This window comes from Cnephaeus nilssonii, assembly GCF_951640355.1.
Source record: "Cnephaeus nilssonii genome assembly, chromosome: X".
NCBI lineage: Eukaryota > Metazoa > Chordata > Mammalia > Chiroptera > Vespertilionidae > Cnephaeus > Cnephaeus nilssonii.
The window spans coordinates 48146291-48169136 of NC_137071.1; the positions used below are offsets into that span (position 1 = coordinate 48146291).

Below are 22846 nucleotides of genomic sequence, written 5' to 3' on the forward strand. Positions count from 1 at the left end.
CCCCGCCAATAACCCCACAGATCAGCCCTGATCGCCGGCCAGGCCTAGGGACACTACCCGTGCATGAATTTTGTGCACTGGGCCTCTAGTTGTAAATAATGCTGCAATGAACATAGAGGTTAATATATTCTTTCAAATTAGTGTTTCTGGTTTCTTCAGATATATTCCTAGAAGTGGAATTGCTGGGTCATAATTCAGTTTCATTTTTAATTTTTGAGGAAACTCCATACTGTTTTCCACAGTCTGCCTTCCCACAAACAGTGCACTGCATTCCCACAAACTGCACTGATTAAGGTTCCTTCTTCTCCACATCCTCACCAACACTTGTTTGTTGATTTATTTATGGCTAGAGGCATGGTGCACAAAATTCATGCATGGTGGGGGTGTCCCACAGCCCAGCCTGCACCCTCTCCAATCTGGGACCCCTCAAGGGATGTCCGACTGCCCGTTTAGGCTCGATCCCATCGGGCCTAAACGGGCAGTCGGACATCCCTCTCACAATCCAGGACTGCTGGCTCCTCCCAACCGCTCGCCTGCCTGCCTGCCTGATTGCCCCTAACCGCTTCTGCCTGCCAGCCTGATTACCCCCTAACCACTCCCCTGCCAGCCTGATCAAAGCCTAACTGCTCCCCTGCTAGCCCAATTGCCCCTAACTGCCCTCCCCTGCAGGCCTGGTTCTCCCCAACTGCCCTCCCCTGTAGGCCTGGTCCCCCCCAACTGCCCTCCCCTACCGGCCTGATTGCCCCCAATTGTCCTCCCTTGCAGGTCTGGTCCCTCCCAACTGCCCTCCCCTGAAGGCCATCTGTGGTGGCCATCTTGTGTCCACATGGGGGCAGCCATCTTTGACCACATGGGGGTGGCCATCTTATATGTTGGAGTGATGGTCAATTTGCATATTACCTCTTTATTATATAGGAGGATAGCCATTCTGACAGGTGTTAGGTGATGCCTCATTGTGGTTTTAATGTGTATTTCTCTGACAATGAGTAACATTGAGCATGTTTTCATATGTCTATTGGCCATCTGCAATGTCTTCTTTGGATAAATAGCTATTCAGGTCTTTTGCCCACTTTTTAAACTGGATTGTTTGTGGGGTTGGTTTATTTTTGTGTGTGTGTGTTGAGTTTTATAAATTCTTTATAAATTTTGGATATTATCCCCTTATCAGATGTATCACTGGCAAATATGTTCTCTCATTCAGTGAGTTATCTTTTCATTTTTCAGCATTTCTGTATTTTTGCAAATTTTCATTTTTAAAAAAGTTGGAGAGGCTATGTGGAGGATTGATACGTGATAAATGCAAGTGTAGTAAAATGCTAATAAGAATCCTGATGGCAGCCCTACTGGTTTGGCTCAGTGGATAGAGCATCAGCCTGCGGACCAAAGGGTCCCGAGTTCAATTCTGGTCAAGGGCATGTACCTTGGTTGCAGGCTTCTCCCCGGCTGGGGCCCTGGTCAGGGCTCCTGCAGGAGGCAACCAGTTGATATGTTTCTCTCTGTCTTTCCCGCTCTCTCCCATTCTCTCTAAAAATCAATGGGAAAATATCCTTGTGTGAGGATTAACAAAAACAAACAAACAAAAAATAAAGGTGATTAAATGTTTGTTTGTTTTTTAAAAAAGAATCTAGATGGCAATTTGGTGTTTGTTCCCTGTAAATTTCTTTCAATTTTTCTGTATGTTTAAAATTTTTCACATTAAAAATGTGGGGGGTAGCTCAACTGGTGTTGCTCAGTTGGTTGAGCATCATCCCGTGCACCAGGAGGTTGACAGTTCAATTCCTGGTTAGGTCACATGCTGGGGTTTTGGACTCAATCCCCAGTGGGGATTGTGTAGAAGGCAGCAGATTGATGTTTTTCTCATCAATATTTCTATCTCCCTCTTCCTTTCTCTCTCTGAAATTTATAAAACATATTTTTTTAAAAACGTGAGGGTAAAAAACTCTAACAAAAATTATCACAACTAGCACTCCCAATCCCACTTTCTCTACTCTATTTTTTTCACAGCACTTATCATTATATAGATTATATAATTCATTTCTTTATTTTGCTAATTTTTGTCTGTCCTCTCACTAGAATGTAAGCTCCCCAAGGATAGGCATTTGTTGTGTTTTGTTCTGTGTGTGTGTGTGTGTTTTTTTCTGTATCCTCAAATCCCAGAACTGTGTCTAGTACATGGGAGGTGCTTGATGAATATTTGCTGAATTAAGAATGACTTTCTGTATCCCTAGGACCTAGGTCAATGTCTTGCACAGAGTTAGTGTGCAATGATTATCTGTTGAACTGAGATCCAAGTTCTGCAGAAAAACCTTAGAATGGACCTGTTGAACTGGAGTGGTTCAGAGCATAGACTCTTGAGGCAAATGGCCAGGTTTTGCATTCTGATTCTGTCACTTCCAACTGTGGTACCTGCCCGAATTAACACCTCTGAGCCTCAATTTCTCATTGGTGAAATTAAAATAATAACAACCTTGGTAGGGTTTTTGTCTGCATGTGAAAGGCACTTAGGATTTTGTAAAGATTCAATACTTGGAAGCTAATGACAAAACAAGAACAGGAAAAAGATAGTCTTTTGGACATGTCATCCTACTTCCATCCTCCAGCAGGCTGAGCCAGGAGAGGCTAAGGAGATTACCAAGTTCCTCAGACCTCTGAAATAGTTTCTCTTACTTCATATCTCTTCTTGCTTTTCCTTCTGCTCTGTACTCTCTTTCCTCTTGCACCCTGAAGCTCTTTCCCCCATCATAACCATGCGGAAGTTGGGTGGAGGACACAGGAGGAGTCTGTGGACCAGGGACAATAAGTTAGAGCTTTCTTTTCCTCCTGTTCTAGGCTTAAGTGCCGCACTGGTAATGGAAGCAGGTCAAGTAGGAGGGTACTGGAATTTCAGGGCCTAGAGATTGAGAGAACAATAGTACTGGAGAGGAGGCACTCACAGGAGAGAGGCCTCATAAGCTGCCCTCTGCCCTGATCCCCTGTTAGGAGAGAGCACTTCCCCAGTATCCCTTCAGTCCGTTCTTCTACCTCAAGTCTTTATTCCTGGTGGAACCCAGCTCTGAGCAAGCCTGGGGACCCATTGGGTATCTTTCTGCAACTCCCTCTTGGAAGTGGGGTGGGGTGGACTGGGCGAAGAATGGGCTGAAACTGGGAACATGGGGGCACGAGATTGGGGGCTGAACTCACCTATGGCCCAAGTCCTCCGCCTCGGCCCTACGGTTGGCAGTACCCCAGATATCTGGGGAGCTGGTGCTGAACCTGGGGGTGACACTGCTTCTGTTCCTTTAAGGAGCCGCTGTTTAGCATTCCTGCCGCTGCCGCTGCCTGACTCTGCACGCTGATTGGCTGGAATCAACTGAGAAGGGAGCCAGGGAGAGATGCTCTTGACTCCACTCAGATCCATCCTGGGGACCAGTGCAGGAGCGGTCCTCGCAGCACCCAACCTCTGCCCGGGCTCCCGCTTCTTCTTTGCCGCTGGGCCTAGGCCCAGGAGCCACTACGGGCGACACGGAGCCACCAGTGCTGGAGGGGGAGCCGTGGGTGCGGGGCAGCGTGGGGGCAGAGGCCCCGGGACGCCCGCCCGGCCCCAGGCCCCGCTCCGCCCGGGCGCCCCCACGGGTGCCCCCCCCTTCCTGGTCTGAGCCGTGTGAGTGTGCCCGGGAACCTGGCGGCGGCGGCGGTGGCGGCGGCGGCGGCGGTGGCGGCAGTGGCGGCGGCGGCGGCGGCGGCGGCGGCAGCGTGGAAACCGGCGTTGGCTGGGGGGTCCGGGCCGCGGGGGGCAGTGCCATGCACAAGCACCAGCACTGCTGTAAGTGCCCCGAGTGCTACGAGGTGACCCGCCTGGCCGCCCTGCGGCGCCTCGAGCCTCCGGGCTATGGGGACTGGCAGGTGCCAGACCCTTACGGGCCAGGTGGGGGAAATGGAGCCAGTACGGCATATGGGGGCTACAGCTCGCAGACCCTGCCTTCGCAGGCGGGGGCCACCCCCACCCCACGCACCAAGGCCAAGCTCATCCCCACCGGCCGGGATGTGGGGCCAGTAACCCCTAAGCCAGTCCCAGGCAAGAGCACTCCCAAACTCAACGGCAGCGGCCCCAGTTGGTGGCCTGAGTGCACCTGTACCAACCGGGACTGGTATGAGCAGGTATGAACCAGTGGCGGGTGGGAGGGGGAGACGGCGGTGGGGCAACTGGGGGGGGGGGGGCGGCTGGGGAGTGAGGGCCTAGAGGCCTGGGGTGCAGCACGGGTTCGTGGGGCTCCAAGCCAGTGGACCCTAAGCCCTAGCATTGCAGCTTGGCCAGGAGAGGCGATAGGAAATGTGTGCTTCACAGTGTGTCTGTTTGGGGGCCTCCGTTTGGAGGGGGGTTGTGAGGAGCTGTGTGTGTCAGGGGGTGAAGGTATGGCGGAGGAGCACATTTTCCTGTGTGGGGAATTGGGTTTGACTCAGTGCGGGGGCTCAGCAGTGTCTCTGTGTCTGGCAGGGGCGGGAGGTTCTGCGGGGGCTGTGTGTGGTGTGTGTCTCCGCGGGAGGGGAGGAGGGGGCATGGTGCTCTGCGTAGGGGGGACATGTGTGATGTGTGTGTGTGATGTGTGTGTGTGTGTGTGTGTGTGTGTGTGTGTGTGTGTGTGTGTTGAGGTTTGTGAAGAAAGGCAATGAAGCTCCTGTGAATCTATGTAAAGCCCATGTGCCCAGCTCGCTGAGCTTCATCCCTCGATGCCATGAGTCCCTCTCCGTCCCAGTCCCTTTGTGTGTGAATGTGCACATGGACGTATGAGAATGTCTGACCGCGGAGGTGGTTCTGTATATGAGGCTTCAGGGACGGCTGTGTTTCCCCATGTGTGGCTACATGTATATGTGTGTGAGCATATGGCTGCAAGTATGTGCACACATGTGCGTGTGTGTGTGTGTGTGGTGTCCCTTTGAAGAGGTGCTTGACAGGCAAGGGAGGGGAGGGGGTGCGGAGAGAGAGACATGTCCCAAGCAAGGCTGAGAGGATGGCGAGAAGGACAGACTCTTTTGTCCAAGCAGCTCTGAAGTGTGTGTGTATGCTGGAGGGGGGGACTGAAGCAAGCTTCCTCGCTCCAGAACAGGCATGATGCCTGGAGCCGGGCACAGGGCATCTGCTCTGGTGTAAGAACTGGCCCCAGTGGGGCATGCCTCATTGGATACCCCCAGACATGGGAGAACTTGGCCCCCCAGGTCTGACTTACAGCTTGGGAACCCCTGGGTGCAAGGCACAACTCTGGTTTCCACTCAGCCTAAACTGCCAGCTTAGAAAATGGAAGGAGCATCTGTGGGAGAAGCAGCAAAATGGAGGCTGGACCGGCAGAGCCAGGTCCCTGGCACACATGGCGGAGGGCCTGCCTGGTTATTTGGCTCTGCAGTCCCCAGGGTAGGGAGAGAGGAGGAGGTTTTGCTGTCGAGAGCAGGTAGTGACCATTCTGGCCACTTCTGTCCTTCTCTGGGGATAGGATGTGCTCTCACTCAGAAGCAATGATGGGGACTTCCTGGGGAGAGGAGTCCTTCCTTGGTTCTGGCCTTCTGTCTGTCTACACTTACTATTTCTTGTGTCTCTTTCCTTGGCCCCTTGCCTTCTCCAGTGAGTCCACCTCTCTCCTTTTCCTCTCTATCCAGGGGCCCTATACTTGCAAACACTCTTATGCTTGTCCTGCTCAACTAGGAGATGGGTGACAGTTGGCAATGTTTCTTTGCTGGGGCTGATCCCTGGATGCCTTTTGGCCCTGGGAGCAGGGTCCCTGAGGGGGGCAGTGGGAGGGTGGGCCAGTTGGGAGCAGGAGCCTCTGAATCTCACTGGAGCTGGGCTTGAAGCATGGCTTATCATATGTGGGCACACATGTACCCCAGATGCATGCAAGAGCTGCATGGGTGTTCTTTTCCCTGCGTTTCTGTCACATGGTACTTCAGGCAGCTCTGTTGGTTTGGGGCCTCTGAAGAACCATCAGTTCCTCCTGGGATCAGGGACCAGAGTGGGGCTGCAGCTGGAGTCCTCCCACCAACTCCTAAAGCTGCAGGGCATAAAATCTTGGGGTCAGGCCCAGAAAAGGTAGAGGCATGACTAGCCAGCCCTCTCCTCATCTCCTCCTCTCTACTTCTGAAAGCCAAAGGTGTGTGGGATGAAGGTGGGAGAGAGAAGCAGAACAGGGCATGTGGAGGAGCCGCCACCCTGGGTTCCCAGGTCCCCTTTTCAGAGGAGGAGACTAGGGGTAAGGCAAGAGGTAACACAGCCAGAGAAAGATGGGGAAGGAGTGTCAGGTTACCTGGAGAGAGAGGCAAGAGGGTTTCTCCATTTGGGGGAATGATGAGAGTGGGAGCCAGAAAGCAGATGCTACTTGTCTGTCCAGAATCAGATTTTCACTTGACAATGGTTACTAGTATGTGCTGTCTGGGAGGCCACCTATCTGGGCTGGTCAGACTAACCCTAAGTTTCTCTCCCCTTCCCTTGTGTCTCCTCCCATGGCTATTGCATGTTGAAGGCCATGGACTCTGCTGCCATTCGGCCCGTGGTCATCAGCTTCTCCCTCCTGGGGAATCTTGTCCATTCTGCTCCTGTAGTGTCCCTGGCTTTGCCTCTGACTCCCGGCCAGATCCTACCCTGGCCCTTTCTGCTGGGAAACACAAAGGGTTCTGTACTAAACACCTCTTGGTAGAAAATGGATTAGGACTTTCACTCCTTCTACCCATGTAGACTTGGGTTCCTGGGGACACATTAGGAGATGTAGAATGAGGGTTTATAAGGTACTCTGAAGGAGGCAACTTCCCTTTTTTCCATGAGCTCTGCTGGGGGAGGGGATGAGTGGCCAACACATCAGTGGCCTTGGCAGCTTGCTTTAATACAGATTCCAGTCTCTGCTCTGCCACTAACTCCCAGTGTGCCCTTAGCACCACCTGTGTCCTCTCTGGGCCTCGGTGTCACCATTTATCACATGAGGGAGATTGGACAAGATGGTATCTGCTGTCTTTCTACCTCTGACACAGTGGGAGTCTATGATCTCCACCATGGAGAGCTGTGGTTAGGAAGGCAAGCAGGTCCTGGGTACCCCCATGGATGCTGGGCGTGGCTTGGTTTTTCTGCCATGTTCCATTTTTGCCACCCGCCTCAGGCCAGCTCCACATCCCTCCTAGTGAACCACAAGGCCCTGGAGCCCAGTCTCTCCTTGAGTGCACCACTGGCTGGCTCAGTCCCAGACCATTGATCTGAGCTAAATAAACAGCTGGGTTTGGCATGATATGGCTAGAAGCAAGGGGAGGGGCGTGGACTCCTCAGGGTCAGCCTGTCCCCATCTGTGGCCAATAGGTGTCTAGGATCTATTTGGGCTCTTCCACTCTGTGGGGAGTGTGGAGGAGCAGGTTGACCAGGGGGCATCTGGCTGGGGGTGTACAGGAGGCATTTAGGGAACTGCCTGTGTCTTCCCCTAGGTAAATGGCAGCGATGGCATGTTCAAGTATGAGGAGATAGTGCTCGAGCGGGTGAGTTTGCCAGTGGGGCGGGATGAAAATGGAGGGGAGGGATTGAGCCAAGAGAGGGGAGGGCCTTGAACCTGAGTCTTAAGACTCAGAGGGGGGCCTGCATTGAAAGGATGGGGAAACAGTGGCCCTCAGAGGCCGCATCACTGCATCAATCAGTCAACCGACTAACAAATATTAATTGACCTTGCTTGCTGAAGCCTGGGGAATTGGGGAGGGGGTGGCTTTACTGAGGCCTTTATGCTAAAATGATCAGCACAGGCTGGGAAGCCACCAGGTTTCTGACGAATGTGACCTGGTCTGCCCTGGCCCCTTCTGAGGCCTGGAGCACCTGGCCTGGGGATTAGGGGAGGTCGGGGGACCAGGAACCCCTCCTCATGCCCTCTGAGTGAGCAGACTGTGCCCCTCCACTCCTTTCTGCAGGGCAATTCTGGCCTGGGCTTCAGCATCGCAGGTGGCATTGACAACCCCCATGTCCCTGATGACCCTGGCATCTTTATTACCAAGATCATTCCTGGTGGAGCAGCTGCCATGGACGGGAGGCTGGGGTGAGGTGGCCTGGAAGCAGGGCTGGGGGAGGCAGGGGAGGATGGAGATGAGGGGAGGAGGACTGCCTGGCAGGATGACCCTTCGGTTCAATCTGAGAGGAGGAGGGGGAAAGGAAGGAGGAAGAGGAGGGTGGGGGAGGGGAGCAGTAGGAGGCGAGAGAGGGGATGGAGGGGCTGTGTCACAGTGTCACGCCTTTTGGACTTCCCCCACAGGGTGAATGACTGTGTGCTGCGGGTGAATGAGGTGGACGTGTCAGAGGTGGTGCACAGCCGAGCTGTGGAGGCGCTGAAGGAGGCAGGCCCTGTGGTGCGGTTGGTGGTGCGGAGGCGACAACCCCCACCTGAGACCATCATGGAGGTCAACCTGCTCAAAGGGCCCAAAGGTGCGGCCCTCTGGGTTCCTTTGCTCTGGCCAGAGGTCCCTGGTTGGCTATGTAGGAAATGGAAGGAAATAGCCTTACTCCTTGCCTGACTCCCCATAGCAGCTCACAGCTTTCTTTCTTGACCTCCTGTTTCACCCTACTGACCTCGGGATGGCAGCCTAGTGTTTGGGATCCCTAGGGAAGTGTGTTGGCTGGGGGCGGGTGTTGGGTTTTGCATTGAATTGGCTGAGCACTCGAATTTCTGTGGCCCTCTCCCACTCCCTGCTGCAGGCCTGGGTTTCAGCATTGCTGGGGGCATTGGAAACCAGCACATCCCAGGAGACAACAGCATCTACATCACCAAGATCATTGAGGGGGGTGCTGCTCAGAAGGATGGCCGCCTACAGATCGGGGACCGGCTGCTGGCGGTGAGACAGTCTTCACGGAAATGCCCAAATGGTAGGGTGGGAAGGTGGAGCTCTAGCAGCCTCTCACTCCACCTGAACCTCATTCAGGTATTAGGCATTGTGGGGAATTTCAAGAGCATCATTGGAGTTGGGTGTATCAGATACCAAGGCCCTACTTCTTTTCATGGCTGGGAGTCCCTTAGCTACCCTACCCCTATCTCAGGCTTCTCTGCTCTTCACAGCACTGTCCTTGGGCCTCTGTGAGAGCACTGTTGAACTTCACTGAAAGGGCCCCTCTCAGGGGTCCCTGAGAGGCCCTTCCTTCTCTCAAGTGCCAGCCTGAAGGCCTTTCCTCTTCTAGGTGAACAACACCAATCTGCAGGATGTGAGGCATGAGGAAGCTGTGGCCTCGCTGAAGAACACCTCTGATATGGTCTATCTGAAGGTGGCCAAGCCAGGCAGCCTTCACCTCAACGACATGTACGCACCCCCTGACTACGCCAGCAGTACGTACCCATCTGCCCTGTCCCTGGGCTGAAGCTCCTGCCCCTGGTTTCTGAAGGGGAAGAAGTGCATACCCCTTGTTAAGGCGGAGAGAGAGCGGAGGACTAGTGTTCAGGAGAACTGAGTCCACACCTTATAGCTGGTCCCTTGGACAAGTCCCTTTCACCTGTCTTTAGTTTCCTCTTTGGCAAAAAGGAGCTAAGCTAGTGATATATGTGCTGCCTTCTTCATAGGCCTGCTGCAAGGTTCAAATGAGATCATGAATGAGAAAGCCCTTGGAAAACTGTATTAGACTATAAAGATGTGAGTGATTATTATTAGTTACACCTCCAGTCATGCCTTTCTTTGTAGACTGCCTTGACTTCAGCTCTTTCTAAGACTCACAGGATTGAGCCCAGGATTCAGAAAGGGACTGTGGAAGAGGAACCCTTGGGGTGGAGTGGGGCAGAGAGGCCTGAGAAATCAGCAGCCCTTGGTGCTGAGGTGCATCTGAGGTGGGGTGTGAGGGACAGTCCTTGGGGAGGGGAGGAAGGTACCTACGTGGAATGGTCTCTGAAATGTTCTCGCCCTTTCTTGATTCCAGCTTTTACTGCCTTGGCTGACAACCACATAAGCCATAATTCCAGCCTGGGTTATCTGGGGGCTGTGGAGAGCAAGGTCAGCTACCCAGCTCCTCCTCAGGTTCCCCCCGCCCGCTACTCTCCTATTCCGAGGCACATGCTGGCTGAGGAGGACTTCACCAGGTGAGACTATCCCACCCCCTATATAGGGGTGGGGAGGAGAGGAATCCGCTTCTGGCTGGCCACAGGCCTAGTGTAGTGTGGCAAAGAAGAGGACAAGGCCCTCATTGCTCCCATCTTTGGGGTCTGAGGCCCTCTTGCAACCCTTGGGGTCCTAAGGGACAGAATAGACTGCAGGGACACGTTCTACCATCAGGGGGAGTGCCAAGTGTGTGGCCCAGATCCAAAGTGCAGAGAAAGGGTGGGGTGGAGTGTTTTGGGGACTGAGGAGGTGTAGGCTGCAGGGGTTCCTGCCCCGAGACAGTTGCCGCCCCCTCTGCTGCAATCATTCCGAATTACAGAAGAAAGCCGTGCAGCCAGTGGGGTTGGGTGGGAAGCAGGAGGCTGGCGGGCCGGGTGGTTTCATAGGGACCCGCCCCGCCCCACTCTGGCGTCGCCTCCGTGGAACTGGTCAAGCCGGCCGGGGTTCCGGGGGACAGGTTTGCCCTAGGGTGGGGCCTGCTAGGCTGCTAGGCTGGCTGCAGTGGGGCCCGGAAGGATAGGCGGACGGGGGAGAACCGCAGGAGCCATGGAGAGGGCGCTCAAGTTCTCGGGCTCGGGCTTGGCCCAGGGCTTGGGCTCGGCCTCAGCCTCGGCCTGGAGGAGGGCTTCGCAGAGGTGGGCTTGGCCGCTCCGCTCCCTACGACCTGGAGGGGATGCCAGGTAGGAGGAGAGGAGGGCTTCGAGCAAGAATATCCGGGACTCACTGAGGAAGCCTAGGGCCTAGACCTGGAGCAAGAAAGGAGGAATCTTGGACTTGGGGCTCCTCTGATGAAAGATGCTTAAAAGTGAATGTGGTGGGCCTGAAAATGTGCTGGGAGTCCCGTAATGGATATACCTGAGTGGCTGTTGTCCTCACCTGATGACACTGTGACCATTTACTGAGGGATTTCTTACACATGGTTAGTTGTAGTCCAGGTTTTCTATGTATTTGTTCCCTTGCTTCAGTTAGGCTTCTGTGCCCCCTTGGGGGACCTGGGAACTCTTTATCTCTATCTCTCACATCACCTAGCCAGGGCGCAGAGTAATTGGTGACTACATCTGTTATTGGGGAAAGTAGGAGGGGTCAGAGTCGGGGGTGGAATTTTGAAATAGCAGAGGAGCATGTGGAAAGTAAGTATGCACATTTTATGGATGGAGAGTGTAATCAACTCCAGAGTGATTCCACTGCTCCTAACTGGCTCCCCTTCTGTGGCCCCAGCACCATCACACCAGTTGGTAGGATAGGAGAATCTGGGGAGGAAGAGGACCAGTGAATGGGCTCTGAACTATGGTGTTTAGAGTCCAGGCTAGGGCTTTGCTGACCTGAGAGAGCAGGGGACTGTCCACTGGAGAGCTGATTCTAAGCCCTCAGGAATAAGGGAGGGAAGAGGAACTGAAACTTGGACCTGGCAGAAAATAGCAGCCAAGCCGTTTCTAGGAGAGAAAGGGAGGAACAGGGTATCATATACAGGGACCCAAGTCCTTCTGCAGTGATAGGGACTCTTGTTTCAGACAGGCCCTCATAGGGATGCCAGTTCATATCTACCTTGTTCTGACCCTTCCACTGCTTTCCCACCAGAGAGCCCCGCAAGATCATCCTGCACAAGGGCTCCACAGGCCTGGGCTTCAACATCGTGGGAGGAGAGGATGGAGAAGGCATTTTTGTCTCCTTCATCCTGGCAGGAGGCCCAGCTGACCTGAGTGGGGAACTGCGCAGGGGAGACCGGATCTTATCGGTGAGGAGACAAAGGCGAGGTGGGAGGATGGGAGGCATGCCAGTCTAAAAGGGAGGAGAGGAGACCTTGCTTTCTCTAAGGAATACTTCTTGAGGTGGATGAAGGGCTAAGAGCTGGAGAAAACATATTTTCTTTTGGATGTCTTTAGTGAGGGACATGGACTGAGATGAGACTTATCCTTGAGGAGGAAATGAATGTTTCTTTTATCTTAACCCTGGTTGGCATTTGACCTCATAAAGATAATTACTACACTAGGGATGCCATATACTTTATGTCTCCTCTTAGGGGCAAGGGTGGGATATTGAGAAAGGCTTAGGGATGGGTACCTATCTCCCTCTCCTAACTGCTATGACATAGGACCCCCTTTCTTGCATTAGGGGTGTCTCATAGCTCCTCTCTTTCAACAGGTGAATGGCGTCAACCTGAGGAATGCAACTCATGAGCAGGCTGCAGCTGCTCTGAAACGGGCTGGCCAGTCAGTCACCATTGTGGCCCAGTACAGACCGGAAGGTAGGAGAAGGAAGGAGGGGCAAGATGATTTGAGGAGTTTACACTTTTAAGTGTTGGCTTTTTGCCATCATAGGCATCAAAGCCACTAGACCAGGTCCTTTCTATTTTAGTGCAGTAACCTCTTGCTCTCTGTACAGGGGTAGGTTTGGGCAAGTCAAGGAGCATCTATGAAGGCTATACTCAGAACCTGCTGATCAGGGCTGCAGTACAACAGAAGGCCAGTAGTGGGCAGCAGCCTATGGGAGGAAGCACAGAGATTAAGGAGGCTGTAAAAAGGGGAGGGGAAGGAATGGGGCTCAGAGGGCTCAGAGACTAAGACGCAGAACTGTGTGCCCAGGAACAGGAGGAGGGTAGCTTGGTTAGAAGTATCTCAGGGAGAAGTGATCCGACTTCTTAAGACAACTTGGGCCAAAGCTCTATGACCCCCCCACCCCCCGCCCATTTCCCTTCCCATAACAGGGTGATCATGAAAAACCCATAAACGAGTCGAAAAGGTGATGCCAAACCCTCGGGGTAGGGAACCTGGAGTGGACCTCTACCCAGACGAGGGGCCTTCTTTGTGTTCTCCGAGAGCGTCCGTGGGCTGGGGCGAGGGGGAGGGGCCGGTTATGCAAATTAAGGCCTTTGATTGGCTGGGACCCACGGAGGCCCAGGTGCGGAGGTGAGCCTCCGGCCGGCAGGCGCGCCTGCCGGCCGGCAGAGTGTCCATTGGCTGGCCAAGCGAGGCCTCCAGCCGCACGCCCCTCCCCCTGACCCAGGCGGCGGGCGCCCCTCCTACCCCCTCGGGCGCCTCAGGCGTCTCCTCCTCCTCCCTGCCGTCCCTCTCCCCCTCCTCCCCTCCTCCAGCTCGCCCCGCTTTGTGTCCGTGGTCTCCCGCGCGGGACGTAGGGGCGGCTGGAGCTGGCGCTTTCTCAGCACTAGACCTGGACTCGGACCGGCGCCAGGTGAGGTGGGGCGGACGAGGGCGGGGGTCAGGTCCCCTCCTTGTCCGCCTGAGCCTCTCTCTAAGATTCTGTTCTCAGACTCTCTTTTCCAACACTGCCCCCCCCCCACCTTTGTCTCTTCCCCCAGCCCCTGTGGGCACAGCTTGGATCCCCTCTTGGGGGACCCTCCCGGGTCCAGGGAGCGACCCTCTCCCGTTCCCGGGCCCCTTCTGCGGCATCTCTTTGCCATCACCTCTCCCAGCCAGTTCTGCCCGCTTTGTGCCCCAGGGCCTAGGCCCTCCCGTAGCAGCTCCCTAATCTCTAACCTCAGAGGAATTTTCTAAAGCGCTCCTCCCCCACGCTTTTGAATCCACCAAATCCGGCTACCTCTGGGAACACCAGAGATAGACTTGGCCTTTTCAGAGCCCCCAACCCACGCTTTTGTTTGCACCGACTTCTTTTGCCTCCCCCTCCTCTTTGTTAGCCCAGCTTTTGTCTCTGAGGGCTGCAACTCTCAGGCTCTTCGGACATTTAGGCCCCATGGGCCAGTTACTAAGGTGGAGGAAGGGACCTCTCCCGGGCAGGTGCGCTGGTTCCTTGAAAAGAAAGAGAAAGGCTGGGAGCCCTACCCTCAAGCCCTAAGGGCTCTAAAGCGCCTACCTTTGTCCTTTCCGCCCTCCCCCACTCTGGTTCAGTACCTCCAGGCAAGAGCCTGAAGGGAAAGAAGAGAAGGGCCTGCACCTTCTGCACTAGTGTAGGGAGGTAACTAACAGGAGAGCTGACTGGGCTGAGGTAATGGGAGAGATGAAGATGGACACTGAGTCATTTCTCTCCATGTTTGGTGTTCAGCTTAAAGATAAGAAACACACCTAGGGTTATTGTTTTTATGATTTCTGCATTTGCTGTTGGCTTCTTAGTGTAGAGCTAACCATCTGATTTTTATTAGCAGCCAGTGTGTATCCATTTCATGCCCACAACCTTGATAATGTAGGTTCTGCAAAGAAAATGGTTTCTGTCGTGTGTGTGTGTGTGTGTGTGTGTGTGTGTGTGTGTGTAGGTAGGAGACATTGATGTGTTTCTTTCGGTTTTGCTCTCTGATGTTGGGGCACATGGAAACAATACTGTGAATTTGTCTGGTGGTAGGGTGTTGGAAACTGGTGACTACATATTTTTGTGAGTTTTGTTGGGGGAATGTAATTGGTTTCCATACAAAGCTGCAAGTTGTCCAGGGTAAAAGGATTCCTGAAGTGTTCATTGCTCTCAGACTATTTCTGAGAGTGTATAATGTATGTTGAGGTGCTGTCTTATGTTAGGTCTCTCTACCACTTGCTACACAAAGCCTTTCTTTTCTTAAGATTCAGTTGGGCCACTGCTGTTAAAGCTCTGCCACCCCAATCTTCTTTCTTTGGTTTGGTAAATCCAACAGGATCCCAACATGCAAAAGCTCTTTTTTTTTCTCATTCAAAAATGGACCCTTGGAGATAGGTCTATAGGGACTATCAAGCATTCCGTGTTGGGCTCTGAATTTCCTTTGATAAAGTGATAGTTTTTAAAAATATGGACTACATGTTGATAATTTTATAAATATATTAAACTAGAGGCCCAGTGCACGGATTCGTGCACTGGTGGGGCACCTCGGCCTGGCCTGCACACTCTCGCAATCCGGGACTCCTCAGGGGATGTCAGACTGCGGTTTCGGCCTGATCCCCGCAGGCCAGGCTGAGGGACCCCACTGGTGCAAGAATCCGTGCATTGGGTCTCTGGTCTGCATATAAGATCTTTAGTTAATCCCTTCCCGCCCTCCCCTCTCTGAGATTCATCAGTCTGTTCCATGTTTTCATGCCTGTGCATTGAGCATCTGCCCCCTAGTGGTCAGTGCGCATCATAGCTACCGGTCGAACAAACAGTTGCTTAGGCTTTTATATATATAGATACTGTTCGTTAAAAGATTGTATCACATGGGCATTTACAAAATGAATAATCCAAACATATGTCTGTTGGCTAAAATGGCAGAGACCACATGTTATTGGCCAATTAAGTGTTTATTTTTTTACATGGAATATGGAAGCTGGAAAGGATTATATAGTCCAACCCCTCATTGTGCAAACCAAAACAGCGACAGGAGCAGAGGGATTTGACTTGCCTAAGGTCTTGAGAGGAAAGTTGCTGAGGGTCTGCAGTTGGTTTAATCCTGAGGTCCACCAGTTGGGACCAATTGTGCTTGGGAATACCTGAGAGACATAAGACCTAGCTAGAGCTCAGGAACACCTGGAAAGGAACTAGGGAAAGAGAGACTAGGGAAAGAGAATGGGGGAAAGAGAGATGTATGTGCAAGGGAAGATTAATCTCCATTGTGGCTACTGAAGCAGCATTGCCAAATCAGTGCAGCCTTTAGCTAGATATTCTTTAGTATGAGAGCTTTGAAAAATAGCTTTGACTAATTAGAACAGAATAAGAACAGTTGTTCCTTTTTAAATGGCTTAACTGAAATATAATTCATATACCATAAAATTCACCCATTTAGGTGTACAACTCAGTGGCTTTTAGTGCATTCACAGAATTGTGCATCCATGGTCAGTCAATTATAGAACATTTTCATTAATCATCTCCTTTTAATACATAGAGAGGGTGCAATTATTGGAAGAGTGATAGGTATATCTCCCCTGGACACTTAGAGGCTGGATGGCAGCTCGGTGGGAATGCTCTAACTTTGAGATTTTTTCATATATCTGTTTTGCTTAATGTAAACCCATAATGAAGATAGAAACTGTGGCTATCTATTTGAACTTTGTACTGTGCCTAGCATGGGTGCTTTACACATATTTTTATGATGGAGCTTTGGAAAATATTAAAATAGAAGTACTAAGTGATAAAGGTGCCACAGTGAGAGATGCTGTTTAATAGTTTCACTCCTGATTGCTCTAAACTTTTGTGGACACAGCAATCCTACCTATTAGCTAAAAATAGCATGATGTTCTTGGGCATGTATAATCCTGCTTTAAATTCAAATTGAAAATTTAAACAACTGGCTCTTGGCAAAGGCTCTTTTTCAATCTATTCTAAAATGAAAAATATTTTTCTGTGACTTGTGGACTTGCTCCACCAAGGGAAGGATGTGTTTCATGCTAATACATCTTGATTTAGAAACTATTTCCTACATTTTCTCCTCTAGTTACTTTGTGATAGCCTCTGTTTATAAACTGAACTAGTGTTTTTCTGGAAAGCCCTTTGTTTATAGAGTAGAACCTGAACCCTAAATCAGGAGGTGAGCCAGAAATTGGTCACTAAGTTAGCTAAACTGGGAACTGATTCTTTGTGACCAGTCTTTTCAACTGGAATATAAATCCAGAAAGGCGGGGATTTCAGGGAGTAAGAGAGAATGAGAGTTTTCCATACTTATTTTAAAGTGCTGAATAAGCACACGTTCACAGTGGAAACATCTTCAGGTAAGGCCTGGAAGAGTTAAGAATCAGTGTTCATAATAACTTGAAAGTATAAAAGGGATATTTCCCCATAACTAAGTAACTTTCAAGGATGTAAACATAGCTGCTACCCTATCAGTGAGATCTCTCTTGGGAGCACAGAGATGAAAGTTTATAAAGGCAAAGAATAAAGTCCTGAACTGCCTGTTGCCATCCTAAAAGAAGGCTAATATAGGGAAGGAAGAAAATGAATGCCTGTTAACAGCGTTTCTATACTGAACAATTTGAAGGCAGCTGGTACTGTATTTATCTGTATCCCCAGCACCTAGTCCAGAGCATGGCATGTGTTTTGTTGAATTGAATTATTGAGTATCTCTATGTTCCAGATGACTTTGTAAGCATTTCGGATATCCCTGTGGGATAGACAGTATTATCCCCATTTTACAGATGAGGAAAATGAAGCTTAGAAAGGTTGAGAGACTTGCTCAAGGCCACACGGTCAGTAAGGGGCAGAATCAAAAATTGAAGTCAGGTTTTCTGAGAACTTCGGGTCCCAGGCTTTTGCTACTAGGTCACAACTACCACCCACCATAGCAGAGAAGCTGTGAGCCTCCCCCTCTCTCTACCTAAATACTTCTGAACATAGCAAAATATACTGCTCTGAGACTCTTCAGGTGCCAGAAGCTGTTAGCAAATGGAGTAAAACCAACTCGCAAATGTCAGCGAGTGTTGATGGCTACAAACTCCTGCACCAAAGGAAAAAGTAACCTGGAGTTAGAGGGGCTACTGGAAGCCTGAGGGAGACCCCCCTCTCCTTCAAAAGGAAAGTGGGATTAGGAAGACTACCACAGAATAATATGTGGGGGGAACCGCAGAAGGAGCCAAAAATTGGGAGTTGGCTTGTTTGACTTAATGGCAAATGTGTGCAGGCTTAAGAATGTTAATGCAGTAAGTAGGCATTTCTAATTTCTTCAAGTGAAATGGAGTTGTATTTGTCACTCAATTGTTATGACCTAACAATTCACTCATTAAGGGTGCAATTTGGTGGTGTTTAGAATGTTTATAGAAATGTGCAACCGTCACCACAATCAATTTTAGAACATTTCCACCACCCCCAAAAGAAACTGCACCATTTAAGTGTCATGCTCCCATCCCCCTCAGCACTAAGCAACCACTAATCTACTTCCTGTCTCTTTGGATTTGCCTATTCTGGACATTTTGTGTAATATACAGGGGTGGGCAAAAGTAGATTTACAGTTGTGAGTATGGGAAACATAATTTATTCTTGTATTATTGTTTATTAATCATTGTATTATTTTCCATACAAACAACTGTAAAACTGCTTTTGCCCCACCCTGTATAGTCTTTGTGACTGACTTCTTTCACTTAACAGTGTTTTCAAGGTTTATCCATGTTGTAGCATAGATAAATACTTCATTTCTTTTTATAGCTGAATAATATTCGATTATATGGATATATCACAGTTGTCTACCGATCATTCATCAGTTGATGGTCATTTGCCTTTTTCCCTCTTTTGGGCTATTATGAATAATGCTTCTTATGAACATCTGTATGCAAGTTTCTGCATGGACATTTGTTTTCATGTTCCTGGAGATATGTATATATAATCATAGGCCTGTTGAGGGAGGAATGGCCAGGCTGTTTTCCACAGAGCTTGCACCATTTCACCATCCCACCAGCAGTGGTGAGGTTTCCAGTTTGTCCACATCCTTACCAACCCTTCCTTGTCAATGTCAGTCTTTTTTATTGTAGCCATCCTTGTGGGTGTGAAGTGATATCTCATTGTGGTTTTCACTTGCATTTCCCTGATGGCTAAGATGTTGAGCATCTTTTTATGTGCTTATTGTTTGTCATTCAATTTTGTTTTGCTTGGTCCCCTAATTTGATTCTCACAGTTTCCAAATTGACTTGAGCCCAGAGCAGGCCAACTATGTTATTATTCAGGTGATTAGAGGGAACCAAGAGGATAAGGGACTAAGTTTTACTGTTAACACTGTGCTGGAAGGGCTTAAAGATTGGGTATAGATGACTTTAGCTATGAATGCTTACCTGATAAAAATGATTAAGGCTCACCTTTTTTGTTTTTTAAAAACAGCTTATTCACATACCTTACAACTCACCCATTTAAAGTGTACTACAATTCATTGGTTTTTAGATTGTTTAGAGTGGTGCATCTAGCTCCACAATCAATTTTAGAACATTTTCCTTACCCTAAAAGGAAACCCTGTCCCATTAGCAGTCACTCCCTATCTCCTAATCCCTCCCCTCCCCTAGCCCCAGGCAACCACTAATCTTTTGTTTCTATAAAGTTACCTTTTCTGGATGGTTCATATAATTGGAATCCTACAACATGTGATCTTTTGTATCTGGCTTCGTCACTTGGCATACTATTTTGAATGTGCCAGTACTTAATTCATTTTTAAGGCTAAATAATACTCCATGCTATGGATACACCACATTTTGTTTATCCATTCATCTGTTGATGGACTTTAGGGTTGTTTTCACCTTTTGAATATTGTGAATACTGCTTCTATGAACATTCATGGGCAAGTTTTTGTGTGGGCATATGTTTTCAATTCTTTTGGGTATATATACCTAGGAGTGGAATTGCTGAGTCATGAGGTAACGACATTTTCAAACTGTCAGACTTTTTTCCAAAGTGGCTGCACTGTTTTAGGCCCACCCTGTTTTTTAAACTTAAAAGAGAAAAAAAGTGTTAACCTTTTGTCCAGTTTTGCCTCCTGGGACTGAACTTCATATAAGTGGGTGAGCTGGCCTTTTATGTCTTCCATGTAGCCCAAGGACATAGTAGCTAGCGTTGACAATGATTTCTGAACCTAACTACACAGGTGCTTTCTTGTCCTTGTTAGATGGTTTGAGGCAAAATCCTAAGGAGCTTTGGTGTCTGCAAAACATTGGTTCTCCTGAATGGTTAGAATAATATATGACCAGGAGAATGAGTTATTTCTTATGTAGTTAGAGCTTTTGGGGATTTCTTTTTACTCTAATATGTTGCTTGTTGAAAACTACCCTGTTGCTTTGTTTAAAGCTTTAGACTTCTTTTCCACAATTCTATGTTAGATAAGTGGAAGTGAGTTGTGAATTCAGTTTATAAGTGCCTATTTGTACCTAAACTCTTACTGAATCACATAATCTTGAACTAATAATAGTCTTGGTTTAAGAGGGTCTTGTCTTCTTTCTTCCTATGATAAGGCTTTCATCCTCTTGAAATGGACCTTTGTTTACTTTTCACTGAATTTAGATATCTTAAAAAAGCAAAGGCCTTAGAGATTTGGGGATTTTTCCACTTGATGAAATTAAATGATAAAAAATTTTAATATACTCATAGAAGAAGAGTAACATAATTTATATAAACTTGTACATTAGGAATCTGGATACATGTCATTCAAAAAGGATAAAGAGAATTTTTCAAATCCAGACTATATGATTAGGAGTTGTTTGTAAACACTGAGAAAAAGAAGTGGTGAGCACAGGAACCAGTATAGGTTCACCAATGTCAAACAAATCATGTCAGACTGAGCAGATTGCTTTCATGGACTGGCAGATTAGGGAAATATGGTAGATGTGGTATATTTTGATTCCAATAAGGCACTGCAAGGCTTCTTTGATCCACTCTTGGATCAGATGACCGAGTGACAATAGTGTTGTCTGTAACTGGTTGAATGTTCAATCCCAGAAGAAAATGCTGAATGATCCAGGAATAGTGTGGAGGGGAGTTTCTAGTGCATGTGTGTCCTGTCTTTGTCCATGGACCTTTCTTGTTCATTTTGCCTCCCTATTCCCCTCAAATTGTATTTATTTATCCCTGGATGGAAAAGTATTACATTTAGATTTGTATAAAATTGGAAAATACAGAAAAATACACAGTAAAAAAATTCAAATCACCTGTAATAATCTCCAGAAATAACCACTATGTGTATATTTTCCGCCAAATTTGTGTAGCATATAATATTAATATGTATGTCTGTATCTCTTTCAAGATTGGGATCATTGTATTTAAACAGTTTTATATTCCTTTTTTAACATATATTTTTATTGATTTCAGAGAGGAAGGGAGAGGGGAGAGAGAAACATCAATGATGAGAGAGAATTATTGATCGTTGCCTCCTGCACACCCCCTAATGGGCATCAAGCCCACAACCCGGGCATGTGCCCTTGACCGGAATTGAACCGGGGACCCTTCAGTCTGCAGGCTGACGCTCTATCCACTGAGCCAAACCAGCTAGGGCTCCCTTTTTTTTTTTTTAACTTAACATATGCCATAATTAAAATGGTTTTTAAGCCTGGCCAGTGCGGCTCAGTGGTTGAGCATCAACCTGTGAACCAGGAGGTCATGGTTCGATTCCTGGTCAGGACACATGCTCTGATTGCAGGCTTAATCACCAGTGGGGTTCGTGCAGGAGGCAGCTGATCAATGATCCTCTCTCATCATTGATGTTTCTATCTCTCCCTTTCCCTTCCTTTCCAAAATCAATAAAAATATATTTTAAAACATGGTGTTTAATAGTTAAGTAATATTGCATTGTGTGTATCATAATTAATGTAACTATTCCCTTATTGGTGGACATTTAGGCATTTCCATTTTTTTAAAATCTTAACTCTTTGATGGATGTTCTTGTATGAAACTTTTTGTGACTCTGATTGTTTGCTCAGAATGAATTCCTTGGAGTGGAATTTTTGGGTCAAAGGGTATAAAAATGTTTAAGACTTAAATTTTTAAAATTGATTTTTAAAGAGAGAAGGAGGGAGAGGGAGGGAGGGAGAGAGAGAGAAACATTGAGGTGAAAGTAAAACATCGATGGGCTGCCTCCTTTACTGGGGATTGAGCCTGTAACCCGGCCATGTGCCCTGACTAGGATTTGGGGGAAGGAGGGCAACAATGCCCAACCAACTGACCCACACTAGCCAGGGTGTTTAAGGCTTTTGATATATTTTGTTAAATTATTCTCCACTTCCACCAACAGTATAAGAGTGTATATTTTGAGATTCTTGCTAACACAGCATTCTTTTTCAAAATCTTTACAAATTTGATAGGTAAAAATGTTATTTAATTTGTATTTCTTTGGTTCATAATCCAATTGAACATTTATGTGTGTTTGTGTGTATATGTCATTGGTGATTTTTTGTGTGAATTGCCTGATTATGTCCTTTCCCTGTTTCTCTGTTAAGGTGTGTTCATCAGTTCATTTTTTTAAAAATATATTTTTATTGATTTCATAGAGGAAGGGAGAGAGAGAGAGAGAGAGAGAGAGAGAGAGAGAGAGAGAGAGAAAGAAACATCAATGATGAGAGAGAATCATTGATCAGCTGTCTCCTGCACACCCCACACTGAGGATTGAGCCCGCAAAAGAGAGAGAGAGAGAGAGAGAGAGAGAGAGAGAGAGAGAGAGAGAGAGAGAGAACATCAATGATGAGAGAGAATCATTGATCAGCTGTCTCCTGCACACCCCACACTGAGGATTGAGCCCGCAACCTGGGCATGTGCCCTGACTGGGAATCGAACTGCGATCTCCTGGTTCATAGGTTGGTGTTCAACCACTGAGCCACACCAGTCGGCCTGTTCATCAGTTCTATTTGATGTGTAAAAGTTTTAATGCAGTTAGAATATTAAGTCTTGGTGAAATATACTGCAAAGATTTTCCCCAGTTTGTAGTTTGCTTTAAAAAAATGTTTTTATCTAGTCAAATCTATCATTGTTTTCTTTTGTGTATTATGCCTCTGCCCATAGGTTTGGAAGGGTCTGCCCTACTGTGGGAGCAAATAAATATCTATCTTTATTTTATGCTAGTTATTTAATGTTTTTATTTTGCATTTAAAAGCTTTACCTGCCTGGAGTTTATTTATGATGTAAGGTAGGATACTATCTTATTTTTGCTCCAAATGTTTAATGAATCACCTCAGTAACATTTATTAAATAATTCCTTTTCCTATCGTTTTGAAGTGTCACCTTTATAACACACACACAAATTGGATTTTGTGTTTCTTTTTCATTTCAGTAATATTTTACTCTGGGATTGTCAGTTACTGAAAAATGACCACAGATATTTGGGCAAATAACAAGAAGAGTATTTTCTTTCTGTAGGACCCATTTTCTGGGTTCCTTCCATGAAACTTTATTCAAAAGAGATTCAGTTGATACCCTAATAAAGATT

At 48.3% G+C, this 22846-nt stretch overlaps 1 protein-coding gene across 4 annotated transcripts in view; it reads left to right on the forward strand.

The window, feature by feature from the left end:
• Positions 1-3780: 3780 nt before the first annotated feature.
• The window catches only part of DLG3 (discs large MAGUK scaffold protein 3), a gene marked incomplete at its 5' end in the record, with an annotated part of 77711 nt that continues 58645 nt past the window's right edge, over positions 3781-22846 (forward strand). For 2 of the 4 annotated variants that reach the window (XM_079764688.1, XM_079764689.1), the window contains one exon: positions 13117-13251. Coding sequence is in view for 2 of the 4 variants with exons in the window: in XM_079764690.1 (XP_079620816.1) it covers positions 3781-4137; positions 7432-7482; positions 7903-8027; positions 8241-8410; positions 8681-8817; positions 9158-9302; positions 9884-10043; positions 11641-11797; positions 12205-12307 (1405 nt within the window). Of the gene's footprint in view, positions 4138-7431; positions 7483-7902; positions 8028-8240; positions 8411-8680; positions 8818-9157; positions 9303-9883; positions 10044-10607; positions 10743-11640; positions 11798-12204; positions 12308-13116; positions 13252-22846 lie in introns of those variants that run through there. The other 2 variants (XM_079764690.1, XM_079764691.1) reach the window with 2 other exon arrangements.